The sequence below is a fragment of the Chionomys nivalis genome, chromosome 6, assembly GCF_950005125.1.
Source record: "Chionomys nivalis chromosome 6, mChiNiv1.1, whole genome shotgun sequence".
NCBI lineage: Eukaryota > Metazoa > Chordata > Mammalia > Rodentia > Cricetidae > Chionomys > Chionomys nivalis.
Genome location: NC_080091.1, coordinates 84982978 through 85004682, shown reverse-complemented (window position 1 = coordinate 85004682; position 21705 = coordinate 84982978). Strand labels below are relative to the sequence as shown.

At 37.3% G+C, this 21705-nt stretch overlaps 1 protein-coding gene across 1 annotated transcript in view; it reads left to right on the top strand.

The window, feature by feature from the left end:
* Window positions 1-3774: 3774 nt before the first annotated feature.
* Window positions 3775-21705, top strand: part of LOC130876360 (transmembrane protease serine 11A-like) — a 41415-nt gene continuing 23484 nt past the window's right edge. Inside the window, exons 1-3 of the mRNA XM_057772876.1 lie at window positions 3775-3788; window positions 16522-16643; window positions 17224-17342. Coding sequence (XP_057628859.1) covers window positions 3775-3788; window positions 16522-16643; window positions 17224-17342 — 255 coding nt within the window. The remainder of the gene's footprint in view (window positions 3789-16521; window positions 16644-17223; window positions 17343-21705) is intronic.

Genomic DNA, 21705 nt, shown 5'->3' with positions numbered 1-21705 from the left:
TTCACAGCCACCATCTCTCGGGAGATTCCAGAAAGCTGAGTAAGTGGGATTTTAGCATGCCCTGCCTACTTTAGCTAAAACTGTTTCAGTGTGATCAGTGTATTTAGCTTCAGAATAAAACTGTTAGCACAGTGGCCTAACTCTGCAATCATTCTCGTTGAAGAAATGCTAACAGTTGTAATTAATTATTCCAAGAGATCTTCTGTGTGTGTCTATCCCACATTAATGTTAATATGAAAAAAGAAGTATAAATTTTTTATGCAAACATAAAAGACCATTTTGAGACTACTTAAAATGAAGAAAGTTAATAGGTATGTGAGATCAAGTGAAGTTGTAAGAAAGAGTTATAAGTGCTGAGGCCATGCTTCTTCCTAGAGCCAATTTTGAAAGATCTGGGAGAGTATTTTGTTTCTTTTGTCGCATTTCTGGGTTCTGTGCACCTAAAGAAATCTAGTCTTCGATAAACTAAAGAAACCAAGACTTTAGAGACCATCCATGACAAAGAACATAGTATTTAGAAGAATGCCTTGAATAAATCGATAAACATACAAACAACAGAAAACGACAGTAACAAATGTGGGAAGGGGTAATCTGATATCCAATTTAACAGCGTAATATTTCATGTCTATTCTTCAATGAGAAAAATAAGAAAGTATGGTCCATTTACAAGAAAAACAATGATTAGCAGGAACAATTCCAGAGGAAGGATGGACATAGGCATTACTAGACAATGACTTTTAATCATCTCAAAGACAATTGGGCAGAATTCATACCAACATTATATAGAATTTCAAAAACTCCTGATAATTCCACACGATTTCAAAGAGAAAAGATGGGGGATTCATACTTCTGGATCTCGAGACATGTGGCAAAACTAATCAAGAGTGTAGTGTGGAGGCTGCAGAGGTGACTTGGCGGTTATGAGCCTTATAGCTCTGGCAGAGGACCTGACTTCCATTGTGAGCAACATGAGCCAGCTCACAGCCTGCATTGCATTTACACGCACACACACACGTGCGCACTCACACACACACACACACACACACCACACACTTTTAAAAATTTAAAGACTTCTATTTTAAAACAGTATAAGACAGGCATAGTAGTACACTCCTCTCATCTCGGTGCTCTGGAGACAGAAGCAGATGAATATCTATGAGTATGAGGCTAGCCTGCTTTTTCTACTAATGAGTTCCAGGACAGCCAGAAATACATAAAAATACTCTAAAGAGTTCAGTACTTGAAGAAAGACAGACAGATGCATAAACTAATGAATGAGAATAGAAACAATCCAATAAGTAAAGGATATAATGTTTTCAACAAATAAAATTAATTATAAAATCTAGATATCCACTTACAAAATAATGAAATTTGTACCATTTAATTTGCATCATACATAAAAATTGACTCTAATGGGACCAAAGGCCTTAAGGGCAGGAGCCAAAGAATACAAATCTTAGAGTAAAAAAATATAGTAGACAAATTTTATGGCATTGGATTTGGCAGTGGATTTTTTGGACACCTAACCAAAATGACTGACAACTAAAGAAAAAATATGTAAATTGGACTACTTCAAAATTTAAAACATCTTTGCATCAGAGCGCACTATTTGGCTTCTCAAGAAACTAAGCACAAATTATCATATACTTCAACAGCTCCATTTCTGGGTATATGCCCGAATAATCAAAGGCAGGGACTCAAGGGAAACATTTCTGCACTCGTAGTCAGAGCAGAACCATTATGGTAGAAAAAAGTAGATGAACTTCAACATACTGAGAGATGAACAAATAATCAAGGCATGAGCAAATATTGCATATCTCATGTAGCTTTAAAAATAAATTCTGCCACATGTTCGAATACAGGTGTACCCTGAGAATTTTATGTTCATTAAATTTAGCCAGTGGTGGCAAGACATATAAGACTCAACCTCAGTGAGGTAATATGAATAGTCAGGTTACACTAAATATAATTAATTGGTTTGTTGATTAATTAGTATTAATTAATTTAAATTGATAACTACACAGTACTATTGTAGAATAGTCATTTCTGGGTGCTGGAGTTAGGGAAGAATTGGGCTTTAGTGCTGAGTGGATTCAGAATGTTTGGGAATAAGGAAGAAGCTCAGGAAGCAGATAGTTGTAATGATTAGAAGATATTGTGAATGTGAATATACTTATTTCAGAAAATTATTTGCTTAAGAGTGGTTTATATAGGAAGTTTTATGTTTTATATGTATTTATATAATAACATTCAAAAGTAAAAGAGAGAGAGAAAGGAGAGGAAGATGAGACAGCCAGGAGAGGCAACAGGCAGAAGCTGGAGTTACCAATCACAAGCCAAGGGGTCCCTGGTCCATAAGTGCTGGAAGATGCCAGAGGAAGCTAGGCCTGATGCTACAAACCTGCAATCCAGCCACCTGGAAGCTAAAGCAGAAAGACTGTAAGTCAAAGACCTGTCTGGGATACAATGCCAATTCAAGGGCAGCCTGAGGACTTCAACAAGAACCTGTCTTAAAATGTTTGGTATATAGCCCATTAATACAGCAATACCATTGCATATGGGAAGTTATTGATTCAACACTCAATGCCTCAATTTTAAAAAATCAAGTAATGAGTCTTCCCTAGACTCCTCTAGAAAGATCACAGTCTGTTGACATCTTGATTTGGGATGTACAGTATCCATAATGATGAAAGAGTTTTATATTTGAAACATTTATATTATTAATTTTTAGATAGGGCTCTAAGTAATTGACTTCACTGTGACATTTTCACACATATAGTATCACACTTAATTTTATTTCTAACTTGTCAGATGTGTAGTAGTATGTTAAGCCCACTGGCAGTGATGTAGGAGCAACTGCCACCCAAGAGGGAGAAAGGGACTACCCGAGGGGCACACAATGATGGAAGAAACTGGATCATACTGCATACTCTATCTGCTCTAGAAGGCGGGCAATGAATGACAGAAACCGAGTTTCATCAGAAGAGTCAAAGGGAAAGAGATGGAGGCTTCAGTTTTGCTACTAGATATTAATGTGAACAATGAGCACACATGCACTGTGTTGTTTGCCTAAATGAAAGAACTTATTTCTTCTTTTTAGGTTTTTCCCACTCTGATAAATACCAATATACATGTTGCTGTTTATTACATTAGGTCATTTTTAAAACATCTCATTTGACATTCATTTATTTGCCTATATTTTGACAGTAGGCATTTAAGTAAACTGTTAGTGTATTGATTATTATAACAATGTATCTTTTATGATAAATTAGTATTGTGCTAAATTCACTATATGCTGACACTTAAGATGAGTGTTTTTCAACCAGAATTGCATGATTCTTTCTTCCTGAGCACTTTTATGTTGTTGTCCCTAAGATGTTCCTATGCCTACCAACAATCTCCTTTAAACTCTTAATCCTATTGCCTTCATAATATATTTCTCACTTAAATCTATGGAACCACGTTCTTATTTAACAAAGGTAGTTAAAATATGAGAGAGAGAGAGAGAGAGAGAGAGAGAGAGAGAGAAGGAAGAACCAGAACCATTTCTTTCCTGCTGGGAGTATGTTTTCTCTGCCTGCTTTCTCCAAGCTGTCCTATGGGCTGAGGCTTCTGTGTTCAGACTTGTCAAACTCGTTTCTTTTCAACTACTTGTCATTTGTTTCCTTATTCCTTCCAGTAGTAGATGTCTAATATCTGTAGGGATGTCAAAGAGTTGATTGGAACGTCCTGTTCAGTGGCTGGCATCGGAAAGCTCCCTTCCTCCCATTCATGATGTATCTGCATCGGTAAGTTCATCTTGATTCCTTTGGGCTCTGTTTCTTTGCTGTGCTGTGCTGACTGCCAGTGAATAGCTTCCCCAGTGTCAGAGCATGGCTGGGGACGAATCCTTCAGGGATTCAAATGTCAGTTAAGCTTGAGAGAGTTCTGGAATCTTTATAGTGGGCTGCATTAAGTAATCTCTGTGTTTAAAAATTGGCGTTATTTTGTAAAAAAAAAAAAAAAATCAGCAGCAGCATTATTTCTTGTTGCCAAGTTCAATAGTTAGTAATTGGGACAGCACTGGGAAAGACAATAACACTTTGTCCTGGTTGATTCTGAACCGAAGGCCGCTGGTGGTGGTGGTGGTGATGGTCGGGGTGGTAGTGGTGGTGATGGTGATGGTGGTGATGATTTGTTTGAAAGCAGTCCTCACAGCAGCAGCCCAGCACTATCTAGGCCGTTCCTTCAGCTTTTTCTCCTTGTAACTTTGTGTTGCTTCTTGTGGAGTGAGGAAGGTTAGAAGTCATGAACTTCAGAGACCCCCGGTCCACTGTAGAGAACCTTACACCTGAGGAGAAGCTGAGCTAGCAGGAGATTGAGACTGGTGTTAGTGTGATAACTTTCTACAATTTCTTCTACTAAGTAGTGAGGAAAAGTAAAAAATACGAATTTTTAAATAGGATTTGCCACATCTAAATACAAAAAAACCTATGTTGATATAACTATATATTTCAAAATAGTGATTTTAACAGCTAGGATGATATTTCATTTTTGTTAATATTTATAATATTTTCAAAATATTTTACATAAAATATTTTACATTTTTCATTCAAGAGCCTGGCCAACCTGCCATTAATGCCTATCCTAATGAGTGAAATCTGAAGACACAGAAGTTAGGATACTTCTCCAGGCTTACAGGACTGTCAGATGCCCTAATTTTGTAGAGTCTTAAACATACATCATATAGTATTATTTATAAATGAGCATAGTCACCTTATTAACTTCTATCTTGGTAGGTAGAAGGCACCATTCTGGGAACTTCATGTGTGATAATTTGATCCTAGACAGCTGCTAAGTCAGTGAGTTTCACTGGACATCTCGCCAGTCTCAGGATACTTATTTAGATCAGAGCTTTAGAAAGAAATCATATAGTAACCATTATTTCTGACACACTTAGGAGGGTCACCAGTGTCTCGCGCATAGCCAACACTGCACAGATATTTACTGAACACACAAATAAGCTAACAAACATAAAAACTTTATGCTAATGTTTTGCTTATTTGTTAAAATTCCTTGAATTAGAAAATTCATATTCAATGTTTATAGATGTTAAGATATTGTAAAGCAAAACCTTACATTTCTCATTTTTTTCTTATCAAAATTATCAAGTTTTGAAAGTATAGCCACAGAAAGTTTTCTTTCTAGTAAATAAGTAGAAATGTACCTAGAAATTTTTATGGTTTAGGGAAAGTGTATTATAGGAGTAATATTAGTGCTCAATTGTCACCATTTCAGATATCAGTGGCATATCACTAACAAAAAAAATCGAGATGGTAAGAAACACAAGGGAGCAACAGCTGCTTTGGGTCAAATTCAGGAAAACTCACCCAAAATGGAAGATTCGCAAGCGATAGCAAATCTCGCTAATGGCATTCATAAAGACTAAGGACCAGGTGCTTAATAATTGAGGAATATCCTGAGTCTCACTTACACTCTTTCTAAGGTGCGTCTGACGGTTCTGCTCAAGATCGTACTTCTTATTTCTTCACTATCGAGAAACACAATGTGGAGAACTTGGGAACACACCATTTGATTCACATGCCTGTTCTTTCCGCTGTCATGACCCCGGATGTCTCCGCCGTGGGGTCTGTGATCTCATCTCTGGTCTTGGGTTGGCAGAACTCTGTTTAGTTTTCCTGTAAAAATAGCCATATCCCTATCCTTTCTAAATCTTTATTGGTTTGGGGGATTTCACTCTAAAATCTCACTTTTCTACTTTATAACAGATAAGCTATCCTTCATCTGAAAGTGGGACAGGCTTCTCAGAAGCCCTCTCATCTTCTAGCTCCTTAGTATAAGCAGTGCTTAATAAAAAGAGAGAACTAAACTCATCTTTTGATTATCACCTTTAGGGGAAAAGGCAGTTCGGAAAAAGTTCATTACACATATTTGTGTTTTAATTGCAATTTGATTTTCAATAACTGTTTCAATTACTTGTTAATTTGTTAACTGCAGTTCCTGATACAGTCTGAAACTGTCTTCAGAGTTAAAATTACTAACTGGAAATTATAAATTGCATATTATATTTTCTGTTTCCAGCAAAGTCATGGTACTTATAATGTGTCTTCTACACCTGTTAGCTCATGTAATCCTCCCACGTCTGTGACTTAGCTCCTGTTAGCAACTTACCTGTATAGGTGGAGGAAGTCACGAGCCCAACATTATAAATTAATTAGAAGAAAAGTTAGAACCTAGGTGTGGAGGCAAAGCCCAATATGAACTGAAAGGCTGTACTGCTTTTCCTCTGTTTAACAACTTTTAAGACTATAATATTTTGTGTTTTCTAATCCTATATTTTTGTGAAGTATTGAGTATCGTCACTCTTCAGGTATATCTCTATAGACATGAATTGAAGTGAAGATCAAGATTTAGAAAGGGAACTGGAAATTTTTTTCTAAGTTGTGCTCTCATTTCCTGATAGCTATAATATGGGGAATAATATTTCTAACAAAAGAGGAAGACTGAAGATATATAATACTTATATACTAACACACACACACATACTTGGGGGTCAAGATTGTTGGAATTTATTACCAGAGTAGTACATAATTCCATATGGGGTGGTAATTTTTTGTACCTATCATAATAAGGACTTTTATTTTGCCTGTTTATTTAAGATGCATGTTTGAACCACAGTATTTATTAGATTATTTATTCATTACAATCCTGGGAAAAACAAACCCCTGTGATTATCCTGTTCACATGAGAAGAAAACATTGCCCAGATCACAATTAACTCACATACTCATTTATATGTCTAAAAATCCTGAGTAGTGGCCAGAAATGGACCCAAGGTTTTGGATACTATTCTGTCTTGGGTGTCCACATTTGGTATCTGGTGTAGGAGGTCTTTCTGTATTTGTGTTGCTTTCATTGTTTGAATAAATAAACTGCCTTGGCCTTTTGATAGGGAAGAGCTTTGGTAGGTGTGAAAAAGAGAACTGAATTCTTGGAGGAAGAAGGCAGTGTGGCAGACGCCATGAATCTCCGGCCTGAGATGGATGTAGGTTAGAATCTTGCCAGTAAGCCACAGTCATGTGGTGATACACAGATTTAACAGAAATGGGTTAATCAAGATGTGAGAGTTAGCCAATAAGAGGCTAGAGCTAATGGGCCAGGCAGTAATTTAATTAATACAATTTCTGTGTGTTTATTTTGGATGTAAGCCAGCCGGGCAGCCAGGACAAACAAGGGGCCCCGCTCCTCCAACTATAGGTATCAAGGTGGGCTGCCTGCAACCAGGCATCTTTGAAGCTACACAGACAGGGCCTTTCCTTCCCTTCACTCTGGCTTTACTAGTGAAATGGTAGTGCTAAGGCTAGTCTCACCAAGCTGTGGCAACAAGTATGTGAGATCATCTATATCAGTGTTTCTCAAACTCCTTAATGCTGAGACCCTTTAATACATTTTCCCATGTTGTGGTGACCCCAACCATAAAATTACTTTTGTTGCTCCTTTATAGCTATAATTTTATTACAGTTATGAATCATAATGTGTATAACTGATATGTGGGATATCTGATATGTGCCTGCTATGAAAACGTCATTCCACTCCCCAAAGGATGTTACCCTACATGAAAGCACCCAGACGAGAGTGGATTCAGTGTATTCTAGAGGCCTTCATTTGCTCACTTCGTGCCTTTTCATCTATGGGTAAGGTTTATTGTCACCCCTCCACAGAGGACAGGGAACTGAAGTTGACGAAGTTGTGGAAACCTCAAAACCCAAATCACTCTACACACTGAAATCAAGCATTTATTACCCTAAAGAGCAAGTCAGTATTTCCATATAAAATGTTTATAGATGGCTGTTCCATGAAGAGGGAGAATTAGAGAATCTCTCAAAGTGTTTAACTTTCATATTTGTTAGCAAACTGAAACTTCGTTGTTTTTGCTATTTTAAGTATTTACAGAAAAAAGTTTACCCTATTGTATTATTTTTAATCGCACAGGTCTAAAAGGTTGTACCATGAAGCTGGGTGTGGTGGCATATCCCTATGATGTGAGCACCCAGAGAACTGAGGCAGGAGGAATGTGTATGTTCAAGGTCAGCCTGGGCAGCAGAAGGAGACAGAAGGCATTGTAATATGGTTTCACTGAACTTAGAGCCCATACACACTCATCCTTACTCCCCCAAACTCAATATGTTTAAAACATAGTAAAGTCTCAAGAAAAGGTTGAGGAAAACCAGTGGAAGAGAGAAAGATTTATAAGTGGACGAAAAGGTTAATAGATGAATATAAACTAAAAAACAATGAAGAGTAGAGTATACCACTATGGCTGGTTAACTTCTTAGAAGTAATTTTTGGAATATATTTGTATTGTAAGGTTCTGTGACACAGGCATTTATATAAATAGAATTTGTTCTTAGTACATGGATTCCAGCCTGAATCCTAACCTTCAATCCAACATACTTTTTACATAATTTAATGGAAGAAACTGAAAAATGTGTCAAGACTAAGTATGGACATGCATACACATAAACACACACATACACTACATAGGAACATTACGTCCTACCTATATCTTGTGGAACATAGAACATTTTAGAGTAAGCTTTGTTTAGCCTGTTTGTTTAATCCTTTATTGTCCTATTAATCATACACGTATTGAATAATATCCTGATTTTATTGTATCAATTGAACCACAGTAGAAAGTACTCTCAACCTTGATTAACTTGCACTAAAAATGTCCTGGGTACTTTCTGATATCTATTTGTATAAACTTCTTTGGGGTAACTCCAAGATGATTAAAAGCCCAAAATGATCCTGGTACCAGAATTCCTTGCAATGTCTTCAAAATAAAATGCTCTTTTTTGGGGGTTGGGGGGGCTGATTTCTTTCATGTGTTGTTATAATAACAACAAATTGACTGATAATGGCCACATCTGTATGTTTCTTACTGAGTGGAGACCATCAATGGGGGCAGAGAAGCCTTTGGCTGACATCTTCCTCTGACTACTAAATTTTCACAGTCAAGCCCCTTCAAAAGCTGGTTTTGGTTTCTTGAGACCACAGCAAAGAGATGAGGATCTGATGTACTTCCTGTATTCCAATTTCCTTCTCAGTTCCCTGACCTCAGCACAGCCTGAACTTTATTTTCATTCCCCACAGAAGATTCCCTTTGTTCTCAATGCATGGTGATATTTTGCATAGTTTTCGCTTTCTTGTCTTGAAAGAAATACGAGATGATGGGTCTCTTGGCTTCACCTGTTGTTAATGAAACCTCACACTGGTGAGAACAAATACACACCTATGTCTTCTGTCCCTTGTAAGAAACAGGAGGACCCAAGAAACAACAGGACAAATGCTGATGAAAAGTAGGCATGGAAAAATTTCATTTTGCTAATTTGTTAGTTTCCAGTATCTAAGACTTAAGTGGTATAGGATGCACTGTGAGTTTGTCAATGGCCAGGGCATGTAGCAAAAACTGGTGAACACACTTCCTATTTTTACACTTTTCATTTGAAATCACTGAAAGTTCAGAAAAAAATATCCTATTTAACATTTCCTAAAATGTTTTCATTTTCATTACCAAGTATATTTGAACATGAGAAGCTTCCCTTCTTCTTCCTTCTTGAGAACACACTTAAGAAATGTCTCAGTGTTGTACATGACATATTTACTGCCCCCATGATCTTATAGTTTTGGAGAAGATATGTGTCTACATAAACTATCAGGAACTAAACTGTGAGCTGCGCCTGCATCACAAGCATGAGGACTTAAGTAAAAATCCTCAGAACTCATGAAAAAAAAAAGCTAGGTGGAGTCATACCCACTTGTCACCCAGCATGGGAGGCTGCAGCAGAGACAAGAGGATTCCTGAAAGTCACCACCTGTCTAGCTCATGGTTCAATGAAAGGTTTGGACTCAAAGTTATAAGGCATATAGTAGTAGAGAACACCCAACTCCTCTTCTGGCTTCTGCACTTCTGAGGGAACACACACACACGAATTAAAATCTGCAGGCATCATTTGGCAGCCTAGAAAGGCGTGGCCTCCTTGTAGCACCCATCTCTGTAATCATGCTGCCATTGTCACCAAGGCTCTCTGAAGAGGGGACTGAAGGGAATAATAACTTTTGGAAAACACACACACACATTTAAGACCAATAGAAAGGGTTAAGGTGCAAAAATCAAACTCAAATTGAAGATGTAAGCACAGGAAAGCCTGACAAAGCTTTTGTCCAGTAAACAGTCTCGGCCTCACTTCAGGAAAGCCTTTATTTCCATGCTGCTCAGATCCCACAAATTATCCATTTGTGCCACTGGGAAGACTCTTTTGGCAAGTAAAAATGAGTCTCTTGAAGAACAGTTTGCTCTCCCAAAAGAAATGTTCCAGCTCATAGAAACCAAAGGCAGACAGTTTGAAGAAAAACACCTAATTGTTATCATTACACAGTTGAGTAAAAGGAATTGCTTCTAATATTCTATAGCTACTAAAACAATTAATGGTAACAATTAATTGATTATTTCAAAATAGCTACTAGAGAAGATTCTGAAAATCCTCAGCACAAAATGTTAAACATCTAGTAGTAGACTTGCAGAAACCTTGATTTGATCACTGTCCATTGTATACCTACACTGAAATATCACAACATAGGCCATGCACACACATAATTGTGCATCATCAGTGAGAAATAGGAATATATGTTTCTAAGATAAGATAAATGAGGTCCTAACTGCATACTCAAGATACATGAACCGAGCAAATTGTTTCTCTCTCAGAGTAAAATACTCCCAAAAGTAATATAAGTAATTCTGGTGACAAAAATGACTATAGGCCAAATACGGTAATACATTAACCCTATAAAGTACACTTTCCAAGGATAGCTCATATTTTTATAATTTTTGTATTAAATGGTGATCCTAAAAGATATGTAAAGGTTAATCAGTAGACAGCTGTATATAAAAGTCACCACACAATGTTCCCTGTAGGGACACAACCAATGTATAAATGGACAGGTATATGGCAATCTTATGTATATATATTTTGTGCAGGCTAGTTTTATGTCAACTTGACACAAGTTAGAATAATCTCAGAGGAGGGAACCTCAGATGAGAAAATGTCTCCATCAGATTGGGCTACAGGCAAGTCTGAAGGGCATTGTCTTAATTAGTGATTGATGGTGGAGGGCCCAGCCCATTGTAGGTGGTGCCATCCCTGGGCTGGTTTTCCTAAGTTCTATAAGAAGCAGCCTGAGCAAGCCAGTAACACCGTAAGCAGCATCCCTCCATGACTTCTGCATCAGCTTCTGCCTCCAGGTTGCTGTCTTGTTTGAGTTCCTATCCTGAATTCCTTCAATGATGAACAGTGATATGGAAGGGAAATCAAATAAATCCTTTCCTCTCCAAATTGCTTTTGGTCATGTGTTTTATTGCAGCAATAATAACCCTAAGACACATTTGTATACCAATAACATGAACCTTCTTAGGGAAAGCAGAAAAATAATTCCACAGTATGAAAACTCTGGGACCTGTAGACAAAATGATAAAGGACATAAAGTTGAAGGTGGAGCACCTGGACAGTCTACCGGCCAGGGAAAAGAAGATCCCAAGGGACATGAGAATCAGCATGTCCTTTTGCTTAAGTCATCTTTGAATTCACACATATGAAGATACTAAGGAACTGCACACTATAACTCTCTGTGTATTTTCAACCTCTAAGATTTAGAAGCCAACTCACATTATTGAATTAGTAGCATATTGCTTTGGCAGCCATGAACACACCCTTCTCAAAACTGACTAATGGATGTGACAAACTGGGTTTCATGGAGATTATAGGTCTGTGCAGTTTGGAATAAGGATCATTTGTACTTTCCTGGTCCCCAGAAGAATGCAAAGTGCCAATTACAGCATGACGGAGGATTAACTTTAGGTCTTCCTTCAGTTTAATTTCTGAGAGTTTTCTGTTTGTCTAAAAACATTACGTTCCCTATTATTCTTTTTATTCTATGACAATTTTAGAATTCCCTTCTCATGGGACAGTTCTCCACTGCCAGTCTTACAGTTTAGTTCACACATGCTTCCCCATGATGGTGCATGCATTCATTCTCATTAAAATCATAATATTTTTAGTTGTAGTGTGGCCAAATCCCGTGATGGCTGCCAGCATTCCCACCCTCTATTGTACATACTCCTTCTTCAGGAGAAGGAATATGAATAAAATGCCTATCTAAATGCCATGAGGGGATTTGATGATGTAATGATGGCCTCAGAAAAATATTAAAAAATGAGATATTATCCTTGGAGGTCTGATTCAATGATAACTTAAGAAAAGGGTAGGCTTTATTTTGACCTTAGTTCAACCTCAAGAAACCAAGTTCTGTCTAATATTCTGGTGAACATGGAAATGGCTCAAAAACCACAGACTGTGAAAGCAGCTTCAAGCAGAACCTCAATCTGAGTCGCAAGAGACTATGAATACCAGGTTGTCCAGGGCCAAATGGTCACCCCAAAACACATGCATATAACATCCATATAACGTTATACAGATTGAACTTCTGATGTTTAGGAGTATATGCATATACCTATACATATATGCATGTAATAATAATTAGTGAAAAAAGAACAGGAGATTGGGTAGGAGCTGATGGGAGAGTTTAGAGGAAAGAAAGCGATGGAGAAATATCATTAAAATAAAATCTCAAAAAATGAGAACTAAACAAACAACCCAAACACATCATAGTATTTAAGTTTGTGTGTGTGTGTGTGTGTGTGTGTGTGAGAGAGAGAGAGAGAGAGAGAGAGAGAGAGAGAGAGAGAGAGAGAGAGAGAGAGAGAGAGAGAAAACATGAGCAAAGAAATCAGCCATGCCACATAGAGCACTGGGTATTTCTTTGAGCTGCTAATTTTGTGGTAATCAGTTACTTGGGGATAGAAAATGAATACACCTGTGTTTGTTTTGACAGCAGAAGCAAATCTGGTAAGGCAAACAATGTATAACAAAATGGTGCACCCATTTACAGACAGGTTAGATTCCAGACAACTTTACTAAGTGTTCCTAATTGGAAGTGATCTTAAGCAGATGACTAATTGAGCCTGTGCGGAATGGGAAGGCAATGGTGTGCTTTTTGCCTTCATGAATTAGATGTTTATCTCCATAAAAAGTTAGTCTTTGCCTTGATTCATGCAGGATTAAATAGCAGTAACTTTAACTTAGGACTTTGCAGCTTGTACTACTCAAAGCTGTATGGGGACTAGAGTCCCCAAAGCTTCTTTAAAACATACAACATTTTATTTTACTATGTGTGTGTGTGTGTGTGTGTGTGTGTGTGTGTGTGTGCGTGTGTGTGAATGTGTGTGCAAGTGCACGAAGAATCCTGAGGTATTGGATCCCTGTGGAGCTGGAGTTACAGGCAGCTCATGTCTGCCAGACACGGGTGCTGGGCACTGAATTTGGGTCCTCGGAAAGAGCAGCAAACACTTTTCACCTCCAGGCTCCCCCAAAATATAACAATTTAAATGAAAGTTTTCACTGTAGCTCGCTGATACCCAGGTGCTTCTCTGTGGGATTTGAAGATACAGTTCGTAGACACTTTAGTAGCACACAGAAAAGCTGAACACTCCCATTTGTGAGCCTGTGCTGTCATCTGTAAATACCTGAGTAGCAGCCGTGCGATTTTTCACAATTGCCTTCCTCTATTCGCTCTGTTCAGAGGAACTGTTGTATGATGGATTTGAAAATTTGTACATATTCTTAAGTTAAACCTTTCTTTCTTTGGATAGCTTTTTTCGGGTACACTAACAAGAGTCTATGAAGGGGCCCAACTGGGCCAGAGCAGTCTCTTGAAGCTGACCTGTGCACCCTTCCAAGGCAGCCACAGAGAACACATAAACTATAAGCACATTTAAGAATCTCAAATGTAACTAACTGAAAGACAGTCTAACCACTGGGAATTTGTGTTCTAGAAGTCAAAAGACCTTAGTTTGGGAAATCGCCAACTTCTGTTATATAAGAGAAATTACTTGATATCTTTGAATATAGGTATTTTCTTTCAGATTGTGGCTAAATTACGCAAAAACATCTCTAAGGTTTCTTTCATTCTGAATTAAGCATCAAGCCATTTAGAAGGCAGAACAGTATCTCATCCAGTGGAGCATCTGCTTGATGTTATAATTGAGTGTGTTAGATTGCCTCAGTCAGAGAGCGTACAGGTTTTCTTCAGCCAAATCAGGGTTATTTTTAATCAACCATTGTCCACATGGTCTATATTCTCTGAACACATAATTTATGCTTCTCAGGCTTGTAGGATATATGTATCTTCTTAATTTCTGAGATTGGAGTATAATTAAAACTTTACTCCATCCCATTTCCTCCCTTCAAATCCTTCCATATACCTCTCCTCGCTCTCCTGCAAATTCATAGCGTCTTCTATCAATTGTTACTGCATGCATTCTTGCATGTGTATATGTATATGCATGTATATTCCTAAATATCCCCTGCTCAGTACAAGTAACATTATTTGTATGTCTGTTTCATAGCTGATGGTTTGGCATTGAATGTATCCATCGGTATACCCTTTCCTAAAGAGGATCACTTCTCGTGCTTCTAGCTTTTCTCAGTTGCCTATAGTTTTGTGTGTGTGTGGGTTTGAGGTCTTGCGAGCTTTTCCCATGTACTCTGGCATGCCCATCTGAAATCTGTTATTTTATTTATTACTTAGGCCTCAATTATTATAGTTTTTGCCTTCGCATTAACTTATTTTTGCTATAAAACATTTCAACATGTTCTGTGAAGGAAATATGAAGAATACTTTTTGCTCATGAAGAAATATTTTTATCAATATATAAACATGAAATGATAAACTAACAAAACATGCAAACAAGACTATTATCATGGAAAATTGTTGGAATGCATCTCTCGAGTTAGAGGGCCTGATGACCTCTTGTAATTCATATACAAGCTTGGTTTAACCCTCTTGTGGCTTAGAGGGTAATGAAATTTTATTATGTACCAGGCTCCTCATCAGGTTCTAATGGTAAGAGATGACCTATCCTAGTGCAGCCCACTGAGGAGTTCCAGTTGATGCTGTGCAGTGAACACTCACACCATGCTTGACACAATACAATAAACACATTTGTCCATAAAAAGTTAAGATAAGAAAGGCAGCTTTTCATCCAACACTGTGATAATTTTCTCTACTCCTAGTTTAATGAGACATAAAGCACACATTGTCACATCTAAAGTATTTGTGTCAAATTAATTTAACCCAAACTTAATTAGGAATTAAGAATTTAGAATGCAAATTCTAATTACGAGGAAATTACAAAAGCAAACTGGTTGATACCACAAGAAAGCATCGGACAAGAACAGAAGGCGGAACTATCTAAAGACTAAGTTTGATCACTTCAACAAGCCAATAGCATCCAAACTTCAAAGGAAGCATGGCTGTTTTTGACTAAAAGCGACTTAAAAGTCATAGTTACCACAAACTCTGCATTGACGCAAATAAAACAGGATAGTATCCTGACCTGTGTAAAACAAGCACACGTACTGTGAAGACAAAATGTAATTTGAGGGTAGACTGGCCATTAGGAGGTACTAGAACAACATTAATATTGGGGGCTAATATTGGAAATAGCCTGTTTATAGCAGTGGTTGGGTGGAAGGTCATAATATCTTAATTCACATTATTGATGCAGGGGTAAAAATGAATGAATGATAAGAATATGGTTGATAAAGTTATAAGATGAATATATTTATTTACACTTTTCTAATTTTTCTCCTTTAAAATATCACACTTGTTAAAAAGATGAGTAAAAGAGTATATCTGAAGTTAGTTTGTGAAACCTAGGGGATGGGGAGATGGCTCAAGGATTAAGAGCACTGACTGCTCTTCCAGAGGATCCTAGTTCAATTCCCAGCTCCTCCATGACCGTTCACATTTGTCTGAAACTCCAGTTCCAGGGTCTCTGACACTCTCACACATTTATGCATGCAGGCCAAACACGAATGCACATATAAAGAAATAAATCTTTTAAAAAAGTTTGTGAAACTTTAGATAGATTGATATGACATAAAAGAGAGTTGGAAGGGGGTGAGTTTTTGCAGGCATACGTAGGACACTGGAATCTCTGCTGACAGCAGTTTGGCATCCCACTGATACCACCAAACTGCATCAGAAGCAGAAACATGATTCCTAGGTCTAATCTTCTCAATGGCCCCTCACAGGACCAAGATGACCTTAACCAAAATTAAAAACGATGTCCTCTTGCTGTTAAAGAAGCACGTAGGCCGGGCGGTGGTGGCGCACGCCTTTAATCCCAGCACTTGGGAGGCAGAGGCAGGCGGATCTCTGTGAGTTCGAGACCAGCCTGGTCTACAAGAGCTAGTTCCAGGACAGGCTCCAAAACCACAGAGAAACCCTGTCTCGTAAAAACCAAGAAGCAAAGAAGCACGAAGCCGTGTGAATTCACTGAAGCACAACTAGAAAACCTCGAACTATTCCCATGTGAGATTAACCATGGTCTTCCTTTGTGCAGAGAGGCAGAATATGGAACCCACAGCAAAGATCTGAAGCCGTGGGTAATTGCCCTTCTCACGGTGCTCGCCTTGATGATGGTGGCAGCAACCATTGGACTTCTGGCTCACATCTTAGTGTCTGGTAGGAAGAATTGGTAATTTCACTTCCCCCCACAGGGCAGCATGATTTGTAAGTCTGTGAATGGGATTCATATTTGCACCTGGGACTGTCCCCACTCAGATTATTTTAAATAATCTGAGTCATTTCGTTAACAAATAATTATGTAAATACTTTTCTGGATGTGTATGATACAGCATTCAACAAAGTATAAAAGATTCTCACTTACTGAGGTACAATATTCTTTAGAATCTACATATAATACCCGAAACAGTCATTTTCCATGGGCTACTGGCAGTCAGACCAAGCAAATCTTACCACTTGCTGCACATCAAGATGAAAGACTATGATAAATGTGCTACCAAAATTGGTTCTTTTGCTTTTGACCATTGTTCTCTATCCAGTAGAATTTCTATGGAAAAAAAAAACACTATGAAAAGAAAGTTGAACATAAAACTATTAATATATTAAAATTTTTAATAAACTCGACTAAAAGGAAGCTTGGTGATATATTTAAGACTTCATTTCAGGTCTTTTATAATTAGGTCTTATATCTTGAAGTATGCATAGATTATGGATTTTCTATATTTCATTATCTTCACAGGCCAGAAAGCGGAGTATTATCAGGGAACCTTTGAAATTTCAGAGAGTCATGTCATTAGCAGTTCAGAACGAAAGAGCTCAAATCAGCTGAAGGACTTACAGGAGGCGAATGAAGGTTTGGTAAGTCAGATAAATTTGTCTTATTATAGAATACTGCAAGAATTATTTCCAAAATTATAATTTTCCAACCACCCACATTAGCATCATCTTGTAGCTTTCTAGCCCTCTAGCTCAGACCTGTTTATTCTACATTTCAAGGGATGTATAGGTAGAGTTGGGGTAAGAGAATATGCCTGTCTAATAAATGGGGGTTCTGGCTCAAATATGTCCTTTAAGACAAGGGATTGTATGCTAAGGTATCAGATGAATTGTTTCTCTAATTTCTCTAGTTTCCTAATAGAGAAAGTCTAACTACACTGGATTTGATGACAACATATTGTCTTGTAAGACCACAGTACACAGTTTTTAAAATAGATATAAAAAGATAACAAAATACCAATTTTATCTTGTAAATGTGTTACTAATGGCAAGAAGCCCAGATTTACTATGTAATATTTACAGTTAATGCTAACAGTTTTGTTAACGCTGGTGTCCAGGAGACTCTACAAAAGAGAAATGTTTATGTTATTAAAGTTGGGTTATGAAAGTCCATGAATCCTCATTCAAAAACAGCTCAGATTAACTTATCAGAAGAAAGCACAGAAGTTAAGTCACTTAAAGGGGAATTGATAATTATATTTGAAATATTTGAAATTAATACGTTATATATATTGAAGTATATATGAAATATGATTGAATTTCATACTTTAGTCAAGATTTTTTTCCCTTAAATCATCCTCTTTCTCAAATCTGTTGTCCTTTTAGGCATGCCACCATATTCCTGAATGCAGCATCCTCAGCTGCATCATGGCTGCTGTAATGTTATAGATCGTGTTTCTAATGTGTATTCTCAATTCACATTATGCTGCACATCTTTTTCCATCTTGTATTCTTGTGTACCAACATATAATATATGTTCACAGATTGCTGTATGTTCTACCATCCTTTTATACCCAGAGTATCATGAGCAATGGCCTTTGCAATAAATTGTTGAGGAATTCCAGAATGTGAATGAGCGAGTATGAATGAATGAGTGTGCATATGCATGTGTGTGTCCCAATATCTCCCAATTCTTCTTACCTCAAGTAACTTCATAAAACTTTCTGATGTGTGTGTTTCATACTAGAAAAAATAATTTTTTTTGAATGATAGAAAATGTTATTACTTTTTGAGAAACTTAAAACTCATCTTACTTAGTCTGCATTCAATATTGTTGTTACTGTTTAAATACATAATAACTAATAAACTCTACCTTTAATGACTTAAATAGATAGGATTGCAACAGATCTGAAAATAAATGAACAGCATATGAACTCACTGAGACTAAGCATCATGGAGAGGGCCTGCATGGGTCTGAACCATGTCCTCTATGTTTATATTACGGCTTCCAGGTTAGAGTTTTTATGGGATTTCTGAGTGTGCAAATGAATGAATCTCTGATTTTGGTGCCTTCTCTTTGTTTCTTTTCCTTCTGTTTGTTTGTTTTGTCCAATTCCGGTGATTAGTTTTTACTCTATCTCATTTTATTATCTTTTATTATTTAAAAAATAATAAATTTAGGGAGAGGGTTGAAGTGAAGGAGAGGCGGGAGGAGCAGAGAAAAATGTGGAGCTCAATAAAATTAAAAAATAAATAAATACAGTAAAACTATAAAAAATATTAAATTTAAAAAATAAAATTTGGACATATGAGTGTAACCGAAACTGAGTTTGAAAGTACATTTTCAAGAACCAGTTATATGTGAGTTTCTAGGCATAAAAATACATCAGGGACAGAAATTGAGTTAAATAAACATTTTATTCTCACGGGCATATTCAGAGCCTCTTGTGGTTGTCTCTCTTTATGGGATATTTATATTAGTCAGCTGAGCTATGGCACCATGTGGCCTGCTACATGATAATGTCCTTATCCTCATAAAATACATATTTGTGCATCTTTCCTCACATTGATTGTGTTACTCCTTTCTTGCTTTGATAACAAAAACGCCATAGACAGGGAAACTTAAACAACAAACTTTTATTTCAAATAGATTTGGAAGTTCAGGAGTTTAATATCAAGATCATAGTAGACTTGGTATCTGGTGAAAACCTACTTCTTGGTCATAGAAAACTTCCTTCATAATGGAAAGGAATAATAATTACTTATTACTTTTCCCTAAACGGGAACCAAAATACCTGACAGACATAACTTAAAGGAAAAATATTTATTTTATCTCAGCCCATAGTTGATTAGTCCCATACACCTTACCGAACATCAGAGCTGGGGCAATGTGTGACACGGGGTCATGTTTTCACATCACAGTAGGCAAGAAGCTAGAACACAGTATAGCCAGGGCCTGGAAACAGCCTTCAAAGAGCCTACTTGCCCCAGTCAGACTCCATTCCCTCAAGGTTCCACAGTCTCTTCAAATAATACCCAAATGCAAACAGTAGACCAGAAAGGAAAAAAGGAGGTCCCATAGAAATTGGGGCTCCTTATAGCTTTCAATAGTCTGTGACTAGTGATCTACTTTGGCTAGCTAGATCTCACTTGCTAGAAGGCCCACATCCTCCCAAATAGTGCTATCAGCTAGGTAGAAAGCTTTCAAAACATGAGCCTGTTGAAGACGTTTGATATTTAAACTCTAGCAGGAATACACAATCCTTTAGTCTACTTCATATAATCTACAATTATTCTTTTTCTTTTCTTGGCATTATTTGCTAACCTAATAGGCATACGTAGCACTCTTTTCTTAGTCATGATTTAAGTCACACTTTGCAAATCACGAATAAATTCGTACCTTATTTCTTTTGGGGTTCTTCTTTCTACAAATTCTCTGGACAGAGAGAAAAATGTATAGCTCAATAAAATCAATAAAAAGAATAATTTTCTGGATGTATTTTTGGCCTATGTTTTTATTTTTGCTGTTTGATTACATTTTTTAGGAGTTACATATAATTTTTAGACACTAAGTGTGTATTTGTTATAGGCATCATCTCCTTTTTCTTCTATTTGTACTGCTGATGAAATGAAAATCTATGCAATCATACTGATTTTCTTAGCCCTTTGACTGCTTTGAATCATAAAAACATTGTACTGTATTTTCTTCTGCAAACTTTACTATTTTGTATTTAATATTATGTCTTTAATTTATCTAGTGAATATTTTCAAGTGTGGCATTAGGTAAGGGGCCAGTTTTCAGACACTGTCCAATGAACTCGTTTTCAGAAACAACCAACTAAGCAACCTAAGCTTTTCTGAATATGTAATACGGGTATTGAGCTTATTCTTTTCTTGGCACATCTGTCTTTCAGAAAAGGAAGTAGACTCTGTCTTCTCATACTGTTGCAATCTCTTCGGGGAGATGTGAGTAATACAGCTGGAGTCAAACAGCAGGACATGATATAATTAAGGATTAAATTGTGTGTAAGGGACAATAAGTAGAGGAGAATATCAAAGGTAGGGGAGCTCAAGGAAGCTCCCCACAAACAGGAAAGCTTTGTATTATCTCACTCTTACTTAAATGTTGCAGGTGTATCCCCCTCCCCTACAAAGTTTGCTTTGGAGGACTTCCTGGAAGGGTTCATGCTCCATGCTGAGTCACTCCTCTTAATAGTTGCTAAATCCTAATGAGTAAAACCAGATCCTTCTCCCTCCTCTCTGGACACGAATTAGATCACCAAGAAGGATGAGCTGCAGATCTTGTTCTGCATCATAGTTTTCGCTTTACTGATTTAGATGGGAATGGAGATGTAAAAGTAAATTGCTAGAACTCATCCCAGGTCCACAAAGTGATGTGACAGAAGTGACTGTCCCCTCACATCCCTTAGAGAGGACTGGTATCCTGACTCCAGGAAAGATATTCCTTAAGTTATTATCAAGTTACCTCCAGTATCCCCAAGATGGAAATATTTATAAGCCAAAAAGGCATGTAGTACACTTAACTTACTAAACATCATAGCTCAGCCTGGGTAACCCTAAAGACACCCAGAACACATATAGTAACCTAAAATTGGACAAAATAATCTCATATAAAGCCTATTTTATAATAATGATGGGTGGCTCAGGTCATTTACTAGATATTCATATGCAAAATCACTAAAACACATTACAATGTAGAGTATTGTTGACCACCGTGAGAGCATCTCACACCCATATTGCTAATCCAAGAACAGATTAAAATTCAACATTTGTAGGACGAAGGGGCTGCTTGTTCATCCTGCCCCCCCTCCCCCTGGCTAGCTTACACCTGAAATAACCACACAGAAAAATGTATTAATTAAATCACTGCTTGGCCTATTAGTTCTAACTTCTTATTGGCTAACTCTTCACTTAGGTTAACCCATTTCTATTAATCTATATATCACCACGTGGCAGTGGCTTACTGGGAAAGATTCAGCATGTC